A 21,934-nucleotide genomic window follows, 5' to 3' on the forward strand; every position below is an offset into this window, starting at 1 on the left:
ATTATATAAGTACTAAATATTTTCTAGAGAAGACATTGACTTTGAAGATAGAGTGAACTGTTTATTTCACACTGTGGTAGGAACCAAATTCTGGGTATTCACAGGGACCATTTTCAAAACAATGCCAGATACCACATCAATAATAGCAGCAACTTAATCATCGTCTTGAAGATTCTTGATCTTGTACTTATGACGTTCAATTTCTTTCTGCAGACGGTCTATTTCTTTCTTATGGTGACTTATTTCCTCTTCATGATGTTTTCTAAGATTTGCCAACTGTTCTCTCTCTTTCTCCCTGCAAAAATATTAGGATAATATATATTATTGTCATTTATTCAAACCTCAGCTAAAATATCATGAAAAATAATGGCACAATTATTCACTTCAAAATGCAGTCCTTACAGCATCTACTAAATGACTACCTCACAGGTTATCCCATTGCTAATCAGCAAATACATTAATATAAAGATGGCCTGGCTCATTTATAAAGGTAATAACATGATTTAAGTTATTTGCTATTGAATATTCCATCTTTCCTTTTACAAACTCAAGACTCATTTCACCCATTCCTCACAACTTGTTAATGCAAAACATTTTGTTTCAAGTTTGCTGTTCAAAATTCCATGAAATATTCTGCTTTAAGCGTAGAATTGCTTTTTCAACATATCAAGCATTCAGGGATTTAGCTAGGGGAATATTTGGCCAGATGGACCTGAAATGCAATAACTGGAGCATGAGGTGACCTCCAAATCTAACACTATAAATTTGTATGATTATCCTCTGAAACAGGGAGAAACAAATAGGAAATGTGGAGCTAAAGTAGTATGAATAGTTACAATCTTTCACTGCTTTCAGGTGTTTAAAGCAGTTCATGTGCATATTCTAGAGCAGGGGTAGGCAACCTTGGCTCTTTTATGACTCGTGGACTTCAACTCCCAGAATTCCTGAGTTGAAGTCCACAAGTCATAAAAGAGCCAAGGTTGCCTACCCTGTTCTAGAGTCTAGAATTTATCCTTAAAATAAATCCATACAAATAAATTGATATTATCTCCCATATTACAGACAGTAAGTATTAGGGATAAGATGCCTGCAATTTTTTTATAGCAGAAACCAGGTTCATAATTATTGAAATTTATGAATTTAGGTACCATTTAGTAATTACAGGAATAACTGGTTTTTTCCTCCGATGAGATGAAGTCAGTTTATATATCTCTTAATCCCAATTTTATCACAACTGTGAGATAGGGCTGACTGGAAGATGTTTGGTTCCAAATTAAAGTCCAGTGTCCCCTTGAGATAAATTATCAGTTGACTATCTGGACACATCCATATTTTCTTGGCAACATGGAATTAGTTTGCCTACTCTTTCTTTGCTGTTTCAGAGCTAATCCCTCTCACTTCACAGCCAAAGGAATATGACTATCTGCATATCACTATTACTAAAGGAAGACTTGACTTTGGGTCCAGCATCTTCTAACTTGCCTTGTCACCGAAAATATTTATATATGAGACTCTTGTGCAACGTGAGAGGGGAAAGACAGTTGTGGAAAAAGGAAGAGAGACCCAGGTTCGAATGTGTATCACACCAGGGAGACACGTGTTCAAATGTGCTATCAGTCACAGAAGAATCCTGAGTGAGTTTGGGCCACACATTCTCAGCCTTCCCCATACAATTCTTATTACTAAGAAAAAAAATCAGAAATGGAAAGGCAGTTCATACCATCTTGAATTTCTGAAGGAAAAGCAGGTCAGAAATTGAAAATATGTCACTAAATCTAAAAAAAAAGTCATTTACTAAATGAGTGAATTGCAGAATACCATAGATGAGGGTAAAACGGAAGCCCAATCAGTGTTTCAGCCTGTGTTTCTCAGGGTCTTATGTTCAACTCTAATCTATTTTTTTTGTTGTTCTGGCGTGGCATTCCACGGGTAAATCAACTTGCTCGCTAACTCGTGTTTAATGTAATGTGTGAATTCAGACATAACATACCTGAAGTAGCGTTCCTCCTCAGCCGCTTCCCGTTTTCCAAATGCGCCGCCAGCTTCACGGATGGATCCGCCTCCACCCCCGCCTTTTCCAGCACCTCTGCCGAGGTCACCCAGCTCAGGAGGGGAGGGAAAAAGGAGGCATACATTTTAGACGCTACCGCCTTTGCCTCCAGCACCAATTCAGACCCGCCCGCCTCCCCTTCTCAGCGAAGACCTCCCCGAGGCCCTACTGCACTGGAGGCTCTGCAGCCGAACCACCGATACCGACGCTACCTGATCGGAGCCCGAGCTCCAGGCCCGCTGCTGCTGGGGCAAAGCCATCGCTCCTCGCAACCCTGATCTGAAAATCGCACCAACAGCAGCCATCTCAGCTCTGTCCTTGGAAGTGGATGGGTGGGTGTGTCTGACTGCTGGAGGAAAAGGAGGGGCAAAGTGAAGCGAAGGCCAATCGGAGAAGAGGGAACGAACTAGGCCCAATCAGATCCATGCAGGAACTATAGAGGCCAATCGTTCACATTTTGAACTTCCGTCGTCTCAGGGAGCTCTTCTAGGCACGTTTGTATATGGAGAGGCGTGACTTAAAGGATCCGCCCCTATTCTTGGCTTTTCCGGGATACTTTTCTGACATTGACTGTAAACATAGAAATATGTAGCGTGTGGACTTAGACTTACCATGCTGGCTGAGGAATTCTGGGAGTTGAAGTCCACAAGTCATAAAAGGGCCAAGTTTGAAGACCCCTGTATTAAAGGATCTTAATCTTTCCTCGTTTTTGAACGATGAGAAAGATTGATTTCAATCTCTGAAAAATAATTAAATTAGGCTTGTGCGGTCTGCTTGCAAGGGATTGTCTTTTTGTTAGCAAGTCGATCTTTCCTCGTTTTGGGTCCTGGGAATTGAAGTCCACACAGCTAAAAGTGGATGAGGTTGAGAAACACTAGTGCGGAGGATAAAAGAAGAGAAAGGAGCTGACTATGGGTCAGCTTTTCTTGTTCCAAAAAAAGCAAAGAAAAATAAACCAGAAGTTTTGTTGTGCCTAAGCGAGCGGGAGTAGAACTACAGAACACAGTACCGGCTAAGACACAAGAAGGCCTCGGCGCTTTGGTCCTTTAATAGCCGCCCCGCCCTCCCGCTCGGAAAGGCAGATGTTGCGGGTCACGTGTCAGTGCCCATGCGGGATCGGTCCGGATCAGGTGGAAAGGGCGCGCGGCCGGTCACGTGGTACCAGAAATGGCGGCTCCGGGCGAGCGAGAGGCGGGCGGCGGCGCTGAGGAGGCGTTTCTCACCTTCTACACGGAGGTATCGCGAACCGGTCTCCGTCACTGCAGCGCGGAGGGACGCCTTGTTCTTCTGGCCCGGGTCACAGGGCTCGTGGCTGTAGTGGTTTCTTCCAGCCGGGTTGGGCTTCTCCCTTCCGGCCGATTGCTGAAGGTGCCGGTGCCTCGCGGTCCTTCTTGCCAGCTCGGCCGTTCTTTCCCCCTTCCTGGTCCCTTCGGATGGAGCGGGTGGGGAAGCGCTGCCTTGCGGGGGCGTTGGGTAAAGGAGCCCTTCTCGGCCTCTCGTGCAAGGCGCGGTATGTACCGGGGCCAAAGAAGCTAGCTTGTCACCTTTGAGGGCTTTTGCCTTCCTGCCACTCGTCGCCATTTGTTGCTCTGGCTGGGGCACATGGAAGCTGTAGTCCGAAGGGCGCTCGGGGCCGATCCCTGCGGTGGCTACAGTTGGCACGGAGCCTATTAATGGAAAACTAGCTAGAAAACGAGATGGGGCAGGGAGCCAAGGGAATTCCATCGCTTGAGTGTAGGAGAGGAACAGCACTGATTGCTAGCCAGTTTTCTTATTTTTCATCAAATTATTATGTGACTTATATGTGACTTAACATATTTAATTATTATTAAATATGTTAAGTCACATATATGTGATGACATGTTAACATTTGCTCTGCAATCACCTGTGCACTTATATGTCCTCAGGATTTGGGCCCAAACTACTGTGATTACAATGTTTTCAGTGGTTCCCAGCTGCAAAATTTCAAACTCCTAAGATTTTGGTCCTGATCTTCCTGCTCCTAAACTTATTCCTTTTCTATTTTCTGCTGATCCCTTACATATATTCTTTATTTTTGTTCATTTTTTCTTTCAAATCAAATCCCAGTTGATTGGTAATACAACTTTAGGATTTTGTTATAACTTTATCACTTCATCAATTGTTACAGCTATTAAAGAGAACAGTATCCAGGTTATTTGCTTTTGAGATATCTTCCCATTCTGTAAAATGGTGGGTTTTCAAATCTTGGACCGTTTGTATGGGGCTAAATGTAAATTTACCTAGTTGTTGCATTTTGCCCTATCTTGTTTGTGGTTATTTGTATAGTATCAAACATTATACCAAGTTCAACCAATGCTGCTTCTTAGAGCAGCTCTTTTCAACCTTTTCACCGATTGTACCACTTTTAGGATATGGCAATATTTGAGCAAGGTGTCAAAAACTTGATGACCAAAAAAACCCAAAACTGTTCAATGTTGCAATTGCACTGAAATGACATGACCATTTTTCAAACTTATGACTATTGCAGCATGCTCAGGGTCATGTGATTTATATTTGGATGCTTGGCAACTGATTCATATTTATGATGGTCACAGTGTCCCCTTTTGCAACCTTTTGACAAGCAAAGTCAATGGCAGGGTTGCTGGTGGCCAAGTGCTAAGGCAGGACTTCCCTCCCTCCCTCTTTCTCATTCCCATCTCCTTCTGAAGGAAGAATTTGAAACCCCCCCCCATATTTTCCCTCTTCCATATATTCATCAAACAAGGGAAAGCCTCCAGAGATAGAAAAGACAAGCAGCTGAGGGAACTAGCTTTAAAAGGTGCATTCCCCTTTAAGAATTAGCTACCAGCTAGAAAGGAAAGTTAAGGAGCCAGCAGCCAGCAGTTAAGGAAGAAAAAAAAATGTAGTAAGTACTGGCTGCTGGCTAAGTCAGCCTCCCCAAATGGCTCCATAAGTAAAGGAATGCTGCAGGCAAAATCAATTCAGGAGAAAAATACTTCAAAATCCCTTGCAGCAAAACTTACAGCTAACAATAGTAGAGCAATAGAATCTAACAGGAGACATCAGCCATCAGCCAAATAGAAATTGCCAAACACTCCTTAAGAACACAAAGCCCACATTGCACAAATCCCAGAACTTCAAAGTCACAAAAGAACATGGAGAATTCCACTCTCCATCTCTCTCCCTCCATGCCTCACCTCCAGCCGATGCTGCCTTTCTTCATTCCTCTCCCCCATTGCAAGTTTCTTACCTGTTTGTTGCTGCCACAGAAGTTGTAAATCAGCTCATGGCCGTCCTGCTTGATCTCCTCTCCCCCCCACCCTCCTCCTCCTTCTTCTTCTTCTTTCCCTTCAGTGCACCTAGAGCTGACTCCAGCTCCTCCCAAGGTTGCCTCTTTTTTTTTTCTCTCCCTCTCCCACCCAAACTGCCTCCTTTTATAGCCTCCCCTGTCTCCACCCCCTCTTCCTCCTTTCTCTTCTGGTGAGCTAGAAGTGAGCCTGAGGCTTTGCCTCGCCTCAGCCACTGCAGCTCCAGAGGACTTTCTCACAATTAAGTCCTGCGCTGGCTTGTTCCCTCCCCCACTACACTTGGTTGGGCAGGGCTGCATACCACCTGCCACGTGCTACTGTACCACAGGTGGGACATGTACCAGTGATTGAAAAGCCCTGTCTTAGAGAGCTTCAGAAGAGGAGAAGGGCACAATTGTAATAACCAACATTTTTTTTTATCCTGTTGCATATATAATATGTGGATTTGGGCATCAATAGGTGGTAGCAAAGAGTTATCTTTCTCTCTGCTGCCATCTAGTGATTCTCTGGTATAGAAAATGGCATCCTTATTGAAATATAAAATAAATTGAAAATGATGTGATCATGCACATAAGTGATATTATTTTGTTGTGTTTATTCAACAATTTAATTCAGTTGGGTTTATTCAGCATACTTAGTTCACTGAGTTGCTTTCAATGAAGTGTACATCATAATCTTCCCTAACAGTGTCTTCCAAATGTGTTGAGCAATAGTTCCTATTATTTTTAGCATTTTCCTGTGGAGTTTTAGGTGTTTATGTCAGTGTCCCCCCTAATCTAATTGACTTTAGCTCAGTTCACAAGATATATTGCCATAATTAATTGAGGCTTTTTGGATTAACCCAATTATTATTTGTATCCCATCTTTATTATCCAACAGATCTTCTGCCTCCTATTTTCCCTACAACAATTATCTGGTGCAATTCTGGTTATTAATCATGTGCTAATTTCTACAGGTAAAGCAAATCGAAAAGCGAGATTCTGTTTTAACTTCAAAAAATCAGATTGAAAGGCTTACCAGGCCTGGGTCCTCCTATTTTAATCTGAATCCCTTTGAGGTATGTTTAAATCTGTTTTCTTTATTCATTGTCCCACCACTGCAGGTTTTTTTGTATAGATCCTGTTACTTGAAAGAGATATGCAAACTAGCAGGGTTCATTCCTGGAACATTCTGGATATGTACCATTTGGCTTTGCACACAACAATTTATTTGCTTGTGTCATACCACTTGTGGTAAACTTTTATATTGGCATGTTAGTTGCTTGCTCTCATAGTGAATCATTTCATTAAAGTATTTGAGAATCCTCCAACGTTTTATTTTTGAACCTAAGGTTTACTCGTTCTTTTATACTACAAATGGCATCACTCTTGATCCCCTCTAGAAATGAGTCAATGAATTAATAAGAGGTAACCTAGTTATTTAGGCATTCACTCTAGATTTGAAGTACATTTTGCAGCAGAGTAAGAATTCAGCCCATCCGTTTAAATTCATACATGCATTTGTGTCTTCTTGATTCACTATTGGAATTTTAACAAGTGGCAGTATAAAACGGTGCTTTTCAGAGTGCCAAGAACCATATTTTCTGGTCCTTTACCCTTTTTGCTACTTTTCCATCTTCATCTTAGTGTTTGATAACCACTGAGCATGCCTAATTGTTGCTGGATGGTTTTAGAGATTACTCCCTGAAGAATTTCCCTACTGAAGGATTTTGGTTCTGTACTTTCTTGATGATCTTAAAGTTTCTGGAGCATGGAGATAACTCGTTTCATGAATAGTGCTGTTTGTGTGTTTTCTAGGTACTACCTTTATTCTGACTCTGTAAACCGCTTAGAGAGGGCTGTAAAGCACTCTGTAAACTTTAAGTGCTATTGCTACTTTTATTTTATTTTTTAAATGTCACTTTTGGACTTTTCCAGGTACTACAGTTGGATCCTGAAGTCACTGATGAAGAAATAAAGAAAAGATTCCGTCAGGTATATGGCTTCTATAGTTTGCTAAACATGGAGAGACCCTCTTGGCAGTTGTAGGGATCAATAAATTTATTTGAGAACTGCAGCTTACTGTTTCATTGAACATATGCAGCATGCAAACTTAAATTTACAAAGTGCTTTGTAACTCTATATAAACATTCATGTGTTTGGAGTTATCCCAATTGCTCTAATTTAAGGGATTAAATTGTTTCATTACTTTGAAAGACTAGTAGTCAATGCAGCATGACTATGCAGAAGGTTAGATAGATAAGCATCGGATATATAATAAAAGATGAAATCAAAGAATAATTCGCCAGGTTATGATTTGGCAAAGAATTATGTTTGGTAACTATGATGCAGAGTTTTGGTTTGTTTCTGTTGTATTTTTTATTGTGTATTTTATTCCCAGATATTCCCAGAGTAGCAACCAATTAGAGTGGCCTATAAATAAATATGCAATTCAATTCAATTCAATCTTTATTAAGGTCACAGACCAGCACAAAAATAAATATGCAAATTTTCTCCCTTCTCCTCATTCTGTTTCCCAAACAGTTAGCAATACTGTTCTGATAGCTTTCTTGAGGTATGACAAAATTTCCTCCAATCTAGAAACTTGTGTCTGAATTTGGATGTTTTGTACTGAAATCACAAATATGAGTACCTAAATACATTTTATAGCTTATGTTTTTTATCAGTGTTTTATCACTTTAAAATGTTTAATAAAGAGATTGTTAGAACATTCAGTATTATAATATTGAATAAATCACACATTTGTGTCCTTTAAGAAATTAATATGTCAATAACTCTGAATAGTACTTGCTACACTTCCCTGGCTATATAGCATTGAAGAAATTGGCTCAATGAGATTGAGGAATGTTTGTTTATTATAACTGGAAAGAAGGGCTTGGTTTATGTGATTATTTCATATATTTTGATATAAGTCCATGTTCTTTAATTATATAGTTATCCATATTGGTCCATCCTGACAAAAACCAAGATGATCCTGACAGAGCACAAAAAGCTTTTGAAGGTACTTCCCTGTTGTTTCTATGTTCAAGATTTCAGGCATTAGCAGTGTATCCAATAGGCAATTCTGATGTTAGCATGAAAAGATAAATTACATGTTGCCTTTTTTGCTAGATTCCTAAAAACAAATATGTCTTTATGTTTTCTCTAGTAGTATAGATTTTTCAAGTTGTATGAATGTGCTGATAGAAATGTTTGGTTTGTCAGCTGTCGACAAAGCATACAAGCTATTGTTGGACCAGGAGCAAAAGAAGAGAGCCTTGGATGTGATACAGGCTGGAAAAGAATATGTGGAGCACATTGTAAGTATCGCACATGGCAGCCAGCCTGTGATCCAAGGGGAGAGGTGTGAACTACAGCAGTTGGCATCTGTCTGTGTATTGCTTAGACTGAAAATTATATATGTTTAAATTATTCCAAAGCTTGCCTATATTTTAAGCAATTTGCGCCACAGCTTTGATGAAGATTAACTGTGATGATAAAGAGAAGGGGCGTTGTCTTACCTGAATGCCTTTTCCAGCATGACGATGGAGAATCCACAGATGGGTTGATCTTGCCTTTATGCCCTAGACCACAGGTCGGCAACCTGCGGCTCCGGAGCCGCATGCGGCTCTTTGAGCCTTCCCCTGTGGCTCCCAGCCTCCTCTGCCTTTGCAGAGAGAGACAGAGACAGAGAGAGGCAATTGCGCTTCCTTGCCTCTCTCTCTCTCTCTCTCTCTCTCTCTCTCTCTCTCTCTCTCTCTCTCTCTCTGTGTGTGTGTTTGTGTGTGTGTGTGTGTATGTAAAAGAGAGTGCACTCACAGTGTTCTCCGAGGAGCTGAAAAGCTCACTGGGCGGAGCTCCTCCCTTTGCTGCGTCTCTGCAGGAAGCAGGAAGGCTGACTCAGGAATTCTGGGAGTTGAAGTCCATGAGTCATAAAAGAGACGAGGTTGCTTACCCCTGAGCTTGTTGGACAACAGCTTGAAGCTTGCCAGGTGAGCAGCAGATGGGGGGGCGAGAAAGAGAGAGAGGGGGGGGAGGGGGGAGAGAGAGAGAGTGGGGGAAGAGGAGTGGCAGACCAAGGGCAGATAGAGAGGGAGGGAGGGAGAGACAGAGAGAGACCCTTTTGACATTTAAAAGGAAGATAACACTGCATATATCCTTTTTTTTACCTATGTGTGTATGTAATTTTATTCTCTTAAAGCATTCTCTTGATGATCATTGTTTTAATAGTATGGATATTCCCAAGAGCCATATTTTTACTTTTATTTTTAATGTGTGTGTGTGTGTGTGTGTGTGTGTGTATATATATATATATACACATACATACATACACACACACACACACACACACACACACACCTATAATAAAGGTAAAAAAGGATATATGCAGTGTTATCTTCATTTTAGATATCAAAAGGATTTTGCGGCTCCCGGTGTTTTTTTTTTTTCGTGGGAAACGGGTCCAAGTGGCTCTTTGAGTATTTTGGGTTGCCTACCCCTGCCCTAGACCACTAAGTCAATCAACCTTTGCCACACTTCTCTCCTTCCGGGTAGGATTCCCCAGTCACGACGAAGGCACAGCAGTTGATGATTGTACAATGTGGTGGTGTAAGGACCCACCCCACTTTGCATCTTAAGAAGATAGAACTCTTGGAATAGTTCTTCCAACAGACATCCTTTATTAAGAGAAAATGGTTGCAGGCGTTCTAGACAGGACTTGGGTTCCAAGCTCTCCCATTCAAGGTTTTAAGGGGTTCCCAGTAGCCCCACCCAATCACCCCCTTCTTCCAGCGACAGTCTCAGGCATTACACTCTCACCCCCTTTTCCTTACTGCCGACTGGAGGGAACCAGAGAAGGCAGAAATGGGGTTTTCTATAGTTGATAACTAGAGATGAAATATAATTGGATTCTGACATCTGGCTCAAATTCCCCTGACACAGGACCAGATGGACCCAAGGGGGGAATGGATTCTCCATCGTCATGCTGAGAAAAGGCGTTCAGGAAAGACAACGCCCCTTCTCCAGCATGACGAATGGAGAATCTACAGATGGGACATACCAAAGCCTCACTGTCACTATGAGTGGGAAGAAGTCTGGGCCTGTGTCCCACTATCTGTTACTGCCCTTTGGAGAACTCTCCTGCCAAATGAAGCGTCAACTGAGGCAAACTTATCTAGCTTATAATGCCTCACAAATGGGGAAGGCGACGGCCAAGTCACCGCCTTGCATATCTCTTTGATGGACGCCTGTGTCGCCCATGCCACCGAAGTTGCCGCACTGCGAGTGGAGTGTGCGGTGATTCCTCTTGGAACTGGCAAGGAGTGTGTCTGGTATGCCCTTGCTATGCAAGCCGTAATCCATCTGCCGATAGTAGAGGCAGTCACCTTCTGACCCAGTGAAGACGGGTGGAATGAAATGAATAGGGCTTCAGATTTGTGAAAGGAGGCAATTCGCTTAATATAGCGATGCAAGGCTCTACGAATGTCCAAGGTGTGCCACTTACGTTCCAAATCGTGGAACGGCTTAGGACAAAAATCCGGCAATACAAGCTCCTGTGTCCTGTGAAACAATGAGTTGATCTTGGGGACAAAGGAGGGGTCTAAGCGTAGGACCACCCTGTCGTTATGAAAGATACATAAGTTCTCTCTAATTGAGAGTGCTGCCAAATCCGAGATGCGCCTAGCCGATGTGACGGCTACTAGGAAGGCGACCTTGAAAGTCAAGAACCGTATAGTAGAGGTTCTAATGGGCTCAAATGAGGTAAAGTGAGAGCCTGTAAGACCTTGGACAGGTCCCAAGAGGGATATCTGTGAACCACGGGTGGTTTGCTGTTGATTGCTCCCCTGACAAAGGAACGCACCATGGGGTGTTGAGCCAAAGGCTCTGAGCTGCCATGTGTTGTGAGCACCGTGGACAGAGCAGCAACTTGTCTGCGGATAGTGTTGGGTGCTAAACCCCTCTTAAGTCTCTCCAGTAAATAATCCAAAATTCTTGGAATAGTAATTGTGGCTGGATCTAACTGTTGCCTCCCACACCAGTTACAGAAATTCTTCCATGTGGAATCATAAAGTCTATTTGTTGCCGGCCTCCTTGAAGCCTGAATCATGGTAATCACGTCTGATGAGTAGGACTCCTTTGCTAGGAGTCTCCTATCAAATGCCAGACAGAGCCACTGGGGCTCTGGGTGTTGTAGAACCCCCTGACTGAAGGAGATTCAATCTGGGGGTATCCTCCATGGAGGAGAGATTGAGAGACTTGGCCAGTGCAGAGCAACGAGTATCACCTCTGCCCATTCCTGCAGTATCTTCTGGAAACTAACTGGATCAGAGGGAGAGGAGGGAACATATACAGTGGCTCTCTGGGCCATGGGCTGCGGAGGGCATCTACCCTTTCTGCCCCTGGAGATGGGAACCAGGAGAAAAATCTTGGGAGCTGAGAATTTGCCGGGGTAGCAAACAAGTGCAGCGCTGGATGACTGAACCTCTCTGATATCTCCCTGAAGAGATCCGGGTGCAGGTGCCACTCGCAGTGGTCCACTGTTGCCCTGCTTAAGAAATCCGCTTGACGATTCGTCTCTCCCGAGATGTGCTCGGCCTTGAGAGATAAGAGGTTGGTCTCTGCCCAGGTTCTCAATAATTGAGCTTCGGCCATGAGGGACCTGGAGTGGGCACCCCCTTGCCTATTAATATGGGCTTTTGCCGCCATGTCTGTGAGGACTAGGACGTGTTGCCTCGCCACTGTGTTACAGAAGTGTCATAGAGCCAGATGTACAGCTCTGAGCTCCAACAGTTTATGTTGTGCTTCAGATCTGATTTGGACCACTGACCCTGGGCCAGCTTTGATTGCAGGTGCGCTCCCCAGTCGAACAAACTGGTATCCAATATTAGGATGAAACAGTTGGGCTCCTTGAATAAGGTTCCCCTGGACATCGCTGAGGAGGCCCACCACTGGAGGGATTTTAGGGTTTGTCACGGGACCCTTACCCTATGGTTGGAAGAACTGGTGCCTAGTCTCTGGAATGGGAGCAAGAACTATTATAGGGTTCTGAAGTGGAGTTGAGCCTAGGGAATTACTGCTATGCAGGATACCATCTTTCCTAGCAATTGAGAAAGAGTCGCTAGGGCAGTGGTTCTCAACCTTTTTAATGCCGCGACCCCCAACCGGTCGTAAGTCGAGGACTACTCAACTGGTGCAGCACCATTTGCAGAATGGGGCTTTTGGCGGGCTCAGCAGGGCAGAGACAGCCTGGACAATTCCAATTGGCTTTTGAAAGCCAATAGAATTAGACTCTATTCAAGAGAGTCTATTCTATTGGCTTTCAAAAGCCAATAGAACAGTGGTTCTCAACCTTTTAAACGCCGCGACCAGGAAGGATGGGAATGTGTAGGTAGGTCTCCGTCAGGTCGATGGACGTCAGGAAGTCCCCCTTCTGATGCCTGATAATATGGATTGGAACGTTTGCATCTTGAACTTCTTGTATGTCAAGTGGATATTTAATTTCTTTAAATCTAGGCTTGCCCTCCACCCTCCCGAGGCCTTTGGAACGATGAACAGAATGGAGTAAAAATCCCGTCCCTTCTGCCCTGCCGGTACCGGTTCTATGGCCTGGATCTCCAGGACAGATGTCAAATGTCCTCTTTCATGAGGCTTCTTTTGCCCAGATTCTTGGATGATGGGCAAGAAACGAAATGTCTTGGGGGCGTGGAGTTGAACTCTAGCGAGAGGCCGAATCTGATGGTATTGAGAACCCAGAGATCTGAAGTGGTGTTCTCCCATTTGTGTGCAAAGAGGGCCAACCTGCCCCCTTAGGGAAAGGCACCCTTGTCACTTGGACCGTCTAAAAAGACGGCCTCCCGCGCCTCGAAAGGGCCGCTAGGCCTGAAATTGCTGTCTGGACCTATCTCTGTTGCCAGATCTGTCGAATTGGCATTCTGGTCTGGGAGGATAAGGGTGGGAGTGATGAGTGAATTCCAACCCTGTGTCAGTTGAGCGAAAGAACTGCGTGCGGGCATAGGGGGTAATTCTCCTGTCTGCCCTCCTGACCAGATGGGACATGACTTTGCGCTTATCCTTGTTGTCAACTAGATAAGGGTTTAATGCCTCTCCAAATAACTGGCCTCCCATGTAAGGGGCTGAGGCCAACCGCCATTTGGACCTAGCATCTGCTCTCCACTGTCTGAGCCACATAAGTGGGAGAGGTAACATTAGATGCTAATGCCCAGGAGGAAAATCTGGCTGCATGCAATGAAGAATCCATCATGTATTCTGATGCAGCCACTATGTAAGGACCCACCCCACTTTGCATCTTAAGAAGACAGAACTCTTGGAATAATTCTTCCAACAGGAATCCTTTATTAAGAGAAAATGGTTGCAGGTGTTCTAGACAGGACTTGGGGTCCAAGCTCTCCCATTCGAGGTTTTAAGGGTTCCCCAGTAGTCCCACCCAATCACCCCCCTCTTCCAGTGACAGTTTCAGGCATCACAATCCCACCCCTTTTTTCCTTTCTGCCGGCTGGATGGAGACTTCAGATAAACTACATGAAAGGTAAATAGCCTCCTTTGTTATGATAAGGCCTTTTGATGCTATCCACATTCAAACCCTTTGAAGTTGTACCGAAGGAAGTGAGGGCCATAAAGCCCCTTTGTTCACCCCCCTCTCTTTCTTTATGACAGAATCCAGAGAGGGCAAAAATGGGGTTTTCTATAATTGATAACTGGAGATGAAGTATAATTGGATTCTGACATCCGCCCCCCCCCCCTTAAAAATAAGAGAGATCCACCTGAAAGAAAACAAAACAGGTATAAAAGTTAGTCAGGCTTGTTAGGATACTCTGTGTGAAACTTCTTCAATAGCTTCAGGGCTCTGACATGACGTTTATGGACCCACTCATTTTGTGAGGGAGGGAGGTGTTTCCAGGCAACTAGGTACTGAGTTGCTCCATGATATCTCCTAGAGTCAAGGATTTCCTTTATTTCAAAGTGTTGTTCGCCTTCCACCATGATTGGAGGTGGGGGGGGGGATTTTTGGCCGTAGAGGTGACTGATGCTCTCTTTTCAGCAAGCTGCAATGAAAAATTGGGTGTATTTGCCTGAGATTTTTGGGTAATTCTAATTCTACTGTTACTGGATTTATGATTCTTTTAATTGGAAAAGGTCCTATATATTTTGGTCCAAGTTTTTTTACAGGGCTGTAGGGACTTTAGGTATTTTGTAGATAAGTACACCATTTCTCCTATAATGAATGGTGTAGGCTCAACCCTTTTTTTTTAATTGAAAAATTTTTAAATTTTTTTTTTAAAAAAAGTTCCCTTCCCCCAACCCTCCCAACCCACCCCAACCCTCCCCCAACCTTCCCAGAGCTGAATACAGGCTTAATTAAAATTTAAAGGAGAAAATTTTAAACACAAATAAACCATATACAAATTTGGTTACAATAATTAAACAAATCATAAAATACTTTAACACCAATACTTAAAAAACAAAAAGAAAAAAAAGAAACAAGAAGAAGAAGAAAAAAGATCTTAAACTTTAAATATAAATTATTCAAAAACTAAATAATATTTTTATATCATACTTATATTGTATAAAATTTATCCATCTTTTCCATACCAAAAGGTACTTCTCTTGCGATTGATTTTTCAAAAAAGCCGAAATCTTTGCCATTTCCGCTAAATAGGAAACTTTAAGAAACCATTCTTGCAAAGTAGGCAAAGATTCCTTCTTCCAACATTGCCCTACTAACAACCTAGCCGTTGTAATTAAATTTAACATTAATATAGTTTCTTTACTATCACAGTTAGAAACAATACCCAACAAAAACAATTGTGGAGTAAATTTTATCCTTCTTTTAAAAATTCTTTGAATATTCCACCATATCTTAATCCAAAAAGCTTTTATATTTTTGCATAACCACCAAATATGATAATAAGTAGCATCCAAGCAACCACATCTCCACCATTTAGGCTGCAAGTTTGAATACATACGAGACATTTTTTGTGGATCAAGGTGCCATCTGTAAAACATTTTATAAAGGTTTTCCCGTAGGTTTTGGGCTTGTGTAAATTTAACATTCCTCACCCAAATAATCTCCCAAGTATCTAATGGAACCGGTTCATCAAAGTTTTGTGCCCATTTAACCATACAGTCTTTAACTAGTTCTGCTTCTGAATCCAGTTCCACTAACACCCCATAAATTCTTTTGATATGGGTTCGTCTTTGATCTTTTATTTGTTTTAACAAATTCTCATCCTCTCTAAGCAAACCCACCTTACAATCTATCTTCCACCTTTCCAATAATTGTCTATACTGAAACCGTGAAAAAATAATATTTTCTTGTGTTAAATCCTCCATGGATTTTAATTGCTAATTTTTACCATCCCATCTAAGTAATTGTATATAAGAAATACTATCCATCTTAACTCCTCTTCTTATCCCTTCTATCGCATGCCATGGAATAGCCCATAATGGAATTCTTGAATCACTTCTATAATATTTCTTCCAAATCCAAAGTAAGGAAGTTCTTAAAATATGAGACTTAAAACCCTGTCAACCTTCTTATTAAAAATTAAATAGACATGCCATCCAAAAAGTAAATCCCATCCCTCCAGGAGGAGTACATCTACATTTATTAAGTTAACCCAATCACTAATTAATGTTAACACCACAGCATCATAATACAATTTCAAATTCGGTACCTTGAGTCCACCGGCTCAACCCTTTTTTTATTGGCTTGTGCTTTGTATGCCTGCCTAGCTTCATCTAGTGCTTTTCTAACTATTGGCCAGGTGTTTTGTAATTTTTCCATCCATTCTTTCAGTGAAGGGATCGTTGGTTCGTTTGGGGTTAACTCTGGCATGGGGTTGAAACTTTGACGGTTGGCTATTTGAAAAGGAGTGTAACCTGTGCTGGAGTGGACTGCATTATTGTAGGCAACTTCTGCAAAAGGGAGTAAGTCCGCCCACTCAGTCTGCTGGAAACTAAGAAAACATCTTAAATATTGCTTAAGTACGGAGTTCATTTTTTCAGCCCCCCCATTTCCTTGAGGGTGGTGGCTAGATGTCAGTCCCTGAGTGGTTCCTAAGAGGGAGAAAAATTCCTTCCAAAATGCAGACGTAAATTGCACCCCCCTGTCAGAGATGATGCGTTGGGGTGCCCCATGCAATCTGTAAATGTGCTGGATGAAAAGTTTTGCTAAGGCTTTTGCAGTAGGAATCTTTTGGCAAGGGATAAAGTGCACCTGTTTGGAAAACAAGTCCATGACCGTCCAGACCACAGTATTCCCATTGCTTTCTGGCAATTCCACTATAAAATCGATGGCTATTTCTCTCCAGGGGGCTGAGGGACTTGCCACTGTTTGCAATAGTCCTGGCGATTTCCCTTGCAACCTCTTTGCAGTGGCACATTTTGGACAACTGGCTATATAACTTTTTATGTCCTTTTCCATGGATGGCCACCAAAATTGCCGTTTAATTAAATGTAAAGTTTTTACAAATACAAAATGCCCTGCTGATTTTGTGTCATGGCAAAGCTGCATGAAAGTGACTCTTTGAGTTGTTGGTATATATAATTTTTCCCCTACCCAAGGTAACCCGTCTCTCATTGTGCACACATTTTTGTTTTTCTGGAACCATTCATCTGTTTCCAAACTTTTTCTGAATTCAATTCCAGTTTGGCTGTCCAGTTGTGGTTTTAATTTGGCTTGGGTTCTTGTGGTTACTGGTGCTGCCAGTTGTGACTCTGCCATTATTGGTCTAGAGCACAGGTCGGCAACCTGCGGCTCCGGAACCGCATGCGGCTCTTTGAGCCTTCCCCCGTGGCTCCCAGCCTCCTCTGCCTTTGCAGAGAGAGACAGAGAGAGGCAATTGCGCTTCTCTCTCTCTCTCTCTCTCTGTGTGTGTGTGTGTGTCTGTGTCTGTGTAAAAGAGAGTGCACTCACAGTGTTCTCCGAGGAGCTGAAAAGCTTACTGGGCGGAGCTCCCCCCTTTGCTGCATCTCTGCAGGAAGCAGGAAGGGCAGGAGAGAGCTGGCTAGCCTAGCTAGGCTGACTCAGGAATTCTGGGAGTTGAAGTCCATGAGTCATAAAAGAGACGAGGTTGCTTGTTGGACAACAGCTTGAAGCTTGCCAGGTGAGCAGCAGATAGGAAGGGGGGGAGAAAGAGAGAGAAAGAGAGAGAGGGAGGGAGAGAGAGAGAGAGAGAGAGAGAGAGAGAGAGAGAGAGAGAGAGAGAGAGAGGAAAGAGAGAGAGAGAAAGAAGGAGAGCGGGGAAGAGGAGTGGCAGACCAAGGGCAGATAGAGAGGGAGGGAGAGAGAGAGACAGAGAGAGACCCTTTTGACATCTAAAATGAAGATAACACTGCATATATCCTATTTTACCTTTATTATGGGTGTGTGTGTGTTTGTGTGTGTTTGTGTATGTGTATGTATGTATACATACATATACATATATACACACACACATACATACACACACACATACATACACACACACAAACACACACACACACACAAACACACACACACCCATAATAAAGGTAAAAAAGGATATATGCAGTGTTATCTTCATTTTAGATATCAAAATGGTTTTGTGGCTCCCAGTGTTTTGTTTTTGGTGGGAAACGGGTCCAAGTGGCTCTTTAAGTGTTTTGGGTTGCCTACCCCTGGTCTAGAGTCTGTGGTTCGTGCGCTGTTATATTGAGGCATGCGAGATAGTGCATCTGCCAGGATGTTCTTTCTTCCTGGTAAATGTTTGAGCTTAAATTGGAACTGGTTAAAATGCTGGGACCAGCGGGCTTGTTTGGGATTGAGTTTCCTGGACGTTTTCAGGGCTTCCAAATTTTTGTGATCAGTCCACACCTGGAAGGGGATTTTGTTGCCTTCCAGGAACTGTCGCCACGTGAGTAATGCCCAACGTATCCCATAAGCCTCCTTCTCCCATACGGGCCAGCGCTGTTCTGTTTCCGTGAGTTTCTTGGATGTATATGCACAGGGTTGCAATACTCCATCATCATTTTCTTGTAAAATGATCATCCTCTGCACCAGCAAGCCACCCAAAAGCAACTTACCCAAAGAGGAACAGACAGCACTACGTAACCTGAAAGAAGACACCAGCATAATAATCCTACCAGCAGACAAGGGCAACGCCACGGTGGTTATGAACACATCTGACTACCAAACCAAATTAACCAACCTACTCCAAGACTCCACATACAAACCCCTAAATACAGATCCCACCACCTACCTGGAAAAAACCACCAGATCCAAAATAAAAGCCTCCCCCATTAGCGAAGAGATCCAGCAAAGAATCATTCCCAGAGAGAAATCATCCAGATGCCCCAAACTCTATGGTCTCCCCAAGATACACAAAGAAGGAACCCCACTCAGACCTATAGTCAGCTCCATAGGCTCACCTCTACAAAACCTAGCCAAATTTCTCGCCAAACAACTACAGCCCTATGCAGAATCCATCACCTCACACGTAAAAAACTCATTCCAGTTTATAGAGATCATAAAGAAACAAAACTTACAGCCCAGTGACCTACTAGTGAGCTTCGATGTCATATCCCTCTTCACCCAAGTGCCTATCAAAGAAGCCTTGACAGCTATTCAAAACAAATATAACCCCCCCAAACACATCTTAGATCTGACCAACCACTGCCTATCCAACACATACTTCATCTATAATGGACAAAAATACAAACAAACAGAAGGAGCACCCATGGGATCACCCCTCTCACCTGTCATTGCCAACCTCTACATGGAACACTTTGAAACCCAAGCTCTAGAAAAATCGGATCACAAACCCAAATTCTGGCTCAGATACGTAGACGACACCTTCATAATCTGGCCACATGGGAAAGAAAAACTGGACAACTTCGTCACACACCTCAACAGCCTACACCCCAAAATACAGTTCACCATGGAAACAGAAACTAACAACCAACTTCCCTTCCTGGATGTCTTAGTCTACAAGAAATCCAATGGCTCCCTAGGACACACCATCTACCAGAAGAAAACACACACAAACCGCTATCTGCACGCTCTCTCACACCACCACCCAGCACAGATCAACTCTGTAGCCAAGACACTCATCTCCAGAACAAAACGCTTAGCTGACGAACAACACCTAAAACCCGAACTACACACTCTCACCAATGTACTAACATCCAATGGATTCCATAGAAATAAGATTACAAACCTAATCCAAAAAGAAACCCCCACTAAAATCCAAGACAAAGAACAAGAAAACGGCAAAGCCCTCCTCCCATACATAAAAGGCACCACAGACAGAATCAGTAAGATCCTCCATAAACACAACATCAAAACAGCATTCTGCACAAACAGAAAAATATCCACCATCCTTAGAAACCCCAAAGATAAAATTGAATTAGAAAATCAAGGAGTATACGAAATCCCATGCACCACTTGTCCCACCACATACATCGGACAAACCAACAGAAGAATAAGTGCACGCATTGAAGAACATAAGAACTCAGTCAAAAAAGAGGAACCAACATCTTCCCTGGTCCAACACCTTAAAGCCACAGGACATGAAATTGACTTTAAAAATACCAGAACCATTGCCAAAAGTGAACATTTTAATAACAGAATAATCAGAGAAGCCATCGAGATAGAAAAACGCCCACACAGCATGAACAAGCGAGATGATACCTCCCGCCTACCAGCCATTTGGAAACCCGCCCTTATTGACAAACGACTCCCTAACACAAAAAATGATACCAGACCCACACTCACAAAAACCACACAGGATGTCACCACCACACATCCACGCAAAAAACAAACCCAAAGCCACACCGATGACGAGGCACGACCACAAACCAGAAGCCAGACCACAGCTGCATCATTAGCCACTTTAAACCCCTCCAATCCATACATGAAGCAAACTGACACCCTCCATGAAGAGGAGGCACGACCACGAACGCGAAGCCAAAAAATAGCAAGGCAGCCCAAAATCTTAAACCCCTCTGCAACTCAGACTAACCTGAGCACAACCAAACGGAACACTCCCCCAGCCAATCAGAGCACAGCCAAGCCCCTAACCATTCAGAACACACCTCCACCCAATCAGAACACAGCCAAGCTCCCACCCAATCAGTTCATACCCCCACTCGCAGTTAAAAGGAAGAAACAGCTAAGACCACACATTGCTGCTCAAAGCACGAAGCTGAAAACACCAGCCTGAAGATGACGAATGGGACTTCGTCGAAACGTCGCCAAGACACTTCCAATTTTACATGGGAGAAAACCCGAACGACCAAAGACCTACATACAAATACCCGCGAAAACCTCAGTATGTGTGTATGTGTATATATATATATATATATATATATATATATATATATATATATGTATGTATGTATGTATGTATGTATGTATGTATGTACGTACGTACGTACGTACGTACGTACGTACACACACACACACACACACACACACAGGTTAAAAAAAGGATATATGCAGTGTTATCTTCATTTTAGATGTCAAAAGGGTCTCTCTCTCTCTGTCTCTCTCCCTCCCTCTCTATCTGCCCTTGGTCTACCACTCCTCTTCCCCCACTCTCTTTCTTTCTCTCTCTCTCTCTCTCTCTCTCTCTCTCTCTCTCTCTCTCTCTCTCCTCTCTCTCTCTCTCTCCCTCCCTCTCTTTCTCTCTCTCTTTCTCCCCCCCCTCTCCTATCTGCTGCTCACCTGGCAAGCTTCAAGCTGTTGTCCAACAAGATCAGGGGTAGACAACCTCGTCTCTTTTATGACTCATGGACTTCAACTCCCAGAATTCCTGAGTCAGCCTAGCTGGGCTAGCTAGCTCTCTCCTGCCCTTCCTGCTTCCTGCTTCCTGCAGAGATGCAGCAAAGGGAGGAGCTCCGCCCAGTAAGCTTTTCAGCTCCTCGGAGAACATGTGAGTACACTCTCTTTTACACATACACACACACAGAGAGAGAGAGAGATTGAAGCAGGGAAGCGTAATTGCCTCTGTCTCTCTCTCTCTGCAAAGGCAGAGGAGGCTGGGAGCCACAGGGGAAGGCTCAAAGAGCCGCATGCGGCTCCGGAGCCGCAGGTTGCCGACCTGTGGCTTAGCTGAAGACTTTCCGGATTTGTTGATTGGGGATCTGTCTGGGTTGTGCTGGGGGGCTTTGGAGTGGCATTCTACAGCTCGATGCCCTTCTCTTCCGCACTTGAAACACCCCATTTGCTTCTTGGCTGTAGCCGATGATTTCACCGGTTTGTGTGTCAGCTCAGGCGGGGGGCTGCTCCATTGTTTTCCTCGGCGGTGTCTCTTCAATATGTCGATCTCTGCTTCCTCTGCCAAGATGTACCATTCCTCAAGTTGGTGTGGGTCCCCTCGGGGCAGGCAAGCATCATATAGATCATAATTTAGTCCGTCTTTGAAATGGCTAAGGAGGATGTCTTCTGGCCAATTCAGTTTGCTGGCAATGGCCCGGAATTCTTGTGTATATTCAGCCACCGGGCGTTTGCCTTGCCTCATTGTTTTTATCCTTTCACGGGCTTTGCGATCAGCCAGGGGGTCTTCAAATCGTCTTCTCAGAGAGGACATGAAACGGTTGAAGTTACTGAGTTCTGGGGCATTGGAGTCATGCAAGTT

General features: G+C 43.4%; 2 protein-coding genes across 2 annotated transcripts in view; one reads left to right on the forward strand and one right to left on the reverse strand.

The window, feature by feature from the left end:
• Window positions 1-40: 40 nt before the first annotated feature.
• ATP5IF1 (ATP synthase inhibitory factor subunit 1) lies at window positions 41-2,399 on the reverse strand. Its single transcript, XM_039360764.1, has 3 exons — window positions 2,263-2,399; window positions 1,991-2,103; window positions 41-295 (listed from the first exon to the last, which is right to left on the reverse strand). Exons 1-3 carry the CDS (start codon window positions 2,353-2,355, stop codon window positions 154-156), a joined length of 348 nt encoding a protein of 115 aa, XP_039216698.1. The 5' UTR covers window positions 2,356-2,399; the 3' UTR covers window positions 41-153.
• Window positions 2,400-3,137: 738 nt separating this feature from the next.
• DNAJC8 (DnaJ heat shock protein family (Hsp40) member C8) overlaps window positions 3,138-21,934 on the forward strand; it is a 29,139-nt gene continuing 10,342 nt past the window's right edge. Inside the window, exons 1-5 of the mRNA XM_039360752.1 lie at window positions 3,138-3,286; window positions 6,296-6,397; window positions 7,257-7,313; window positions 8,274-8,340; window positions 8,544-8,638. Of these exons, the coding sequence (XP_039216686.1) occupies window positions 3,218-3,286; window positions 6,296-6,397; window positions 7,257-7,313; window positions 8,274-8,340; window positions 8,544-8,638 (390 nt within the window). The 5' untranslated portion in view covers window positions 3,138-3,217. The remainder of the gene's footprint in view (window positions 3,287-6,295; window positions 6,398-7,256; window positions 7,314-8,273; window positions 8,341-8,543; window positions 8,639-21,934) is intronic.

This window comes from Crotalus tigris, unplaced genomic scaffold (genome assembly GCF_016545835.1).
Source record: "Crotalus tigris isolate CLP2741 ecotype Arizona unplaced genomic scaffold, ASM1654583v1 scf7180000017582.600645, whole genome shotgun sequence".
NCBI lineage: Eukaryota > Metazoa > Chordata > Lepidosauria > Squamata > Viperidae > Crotalus > Crotalus tigris.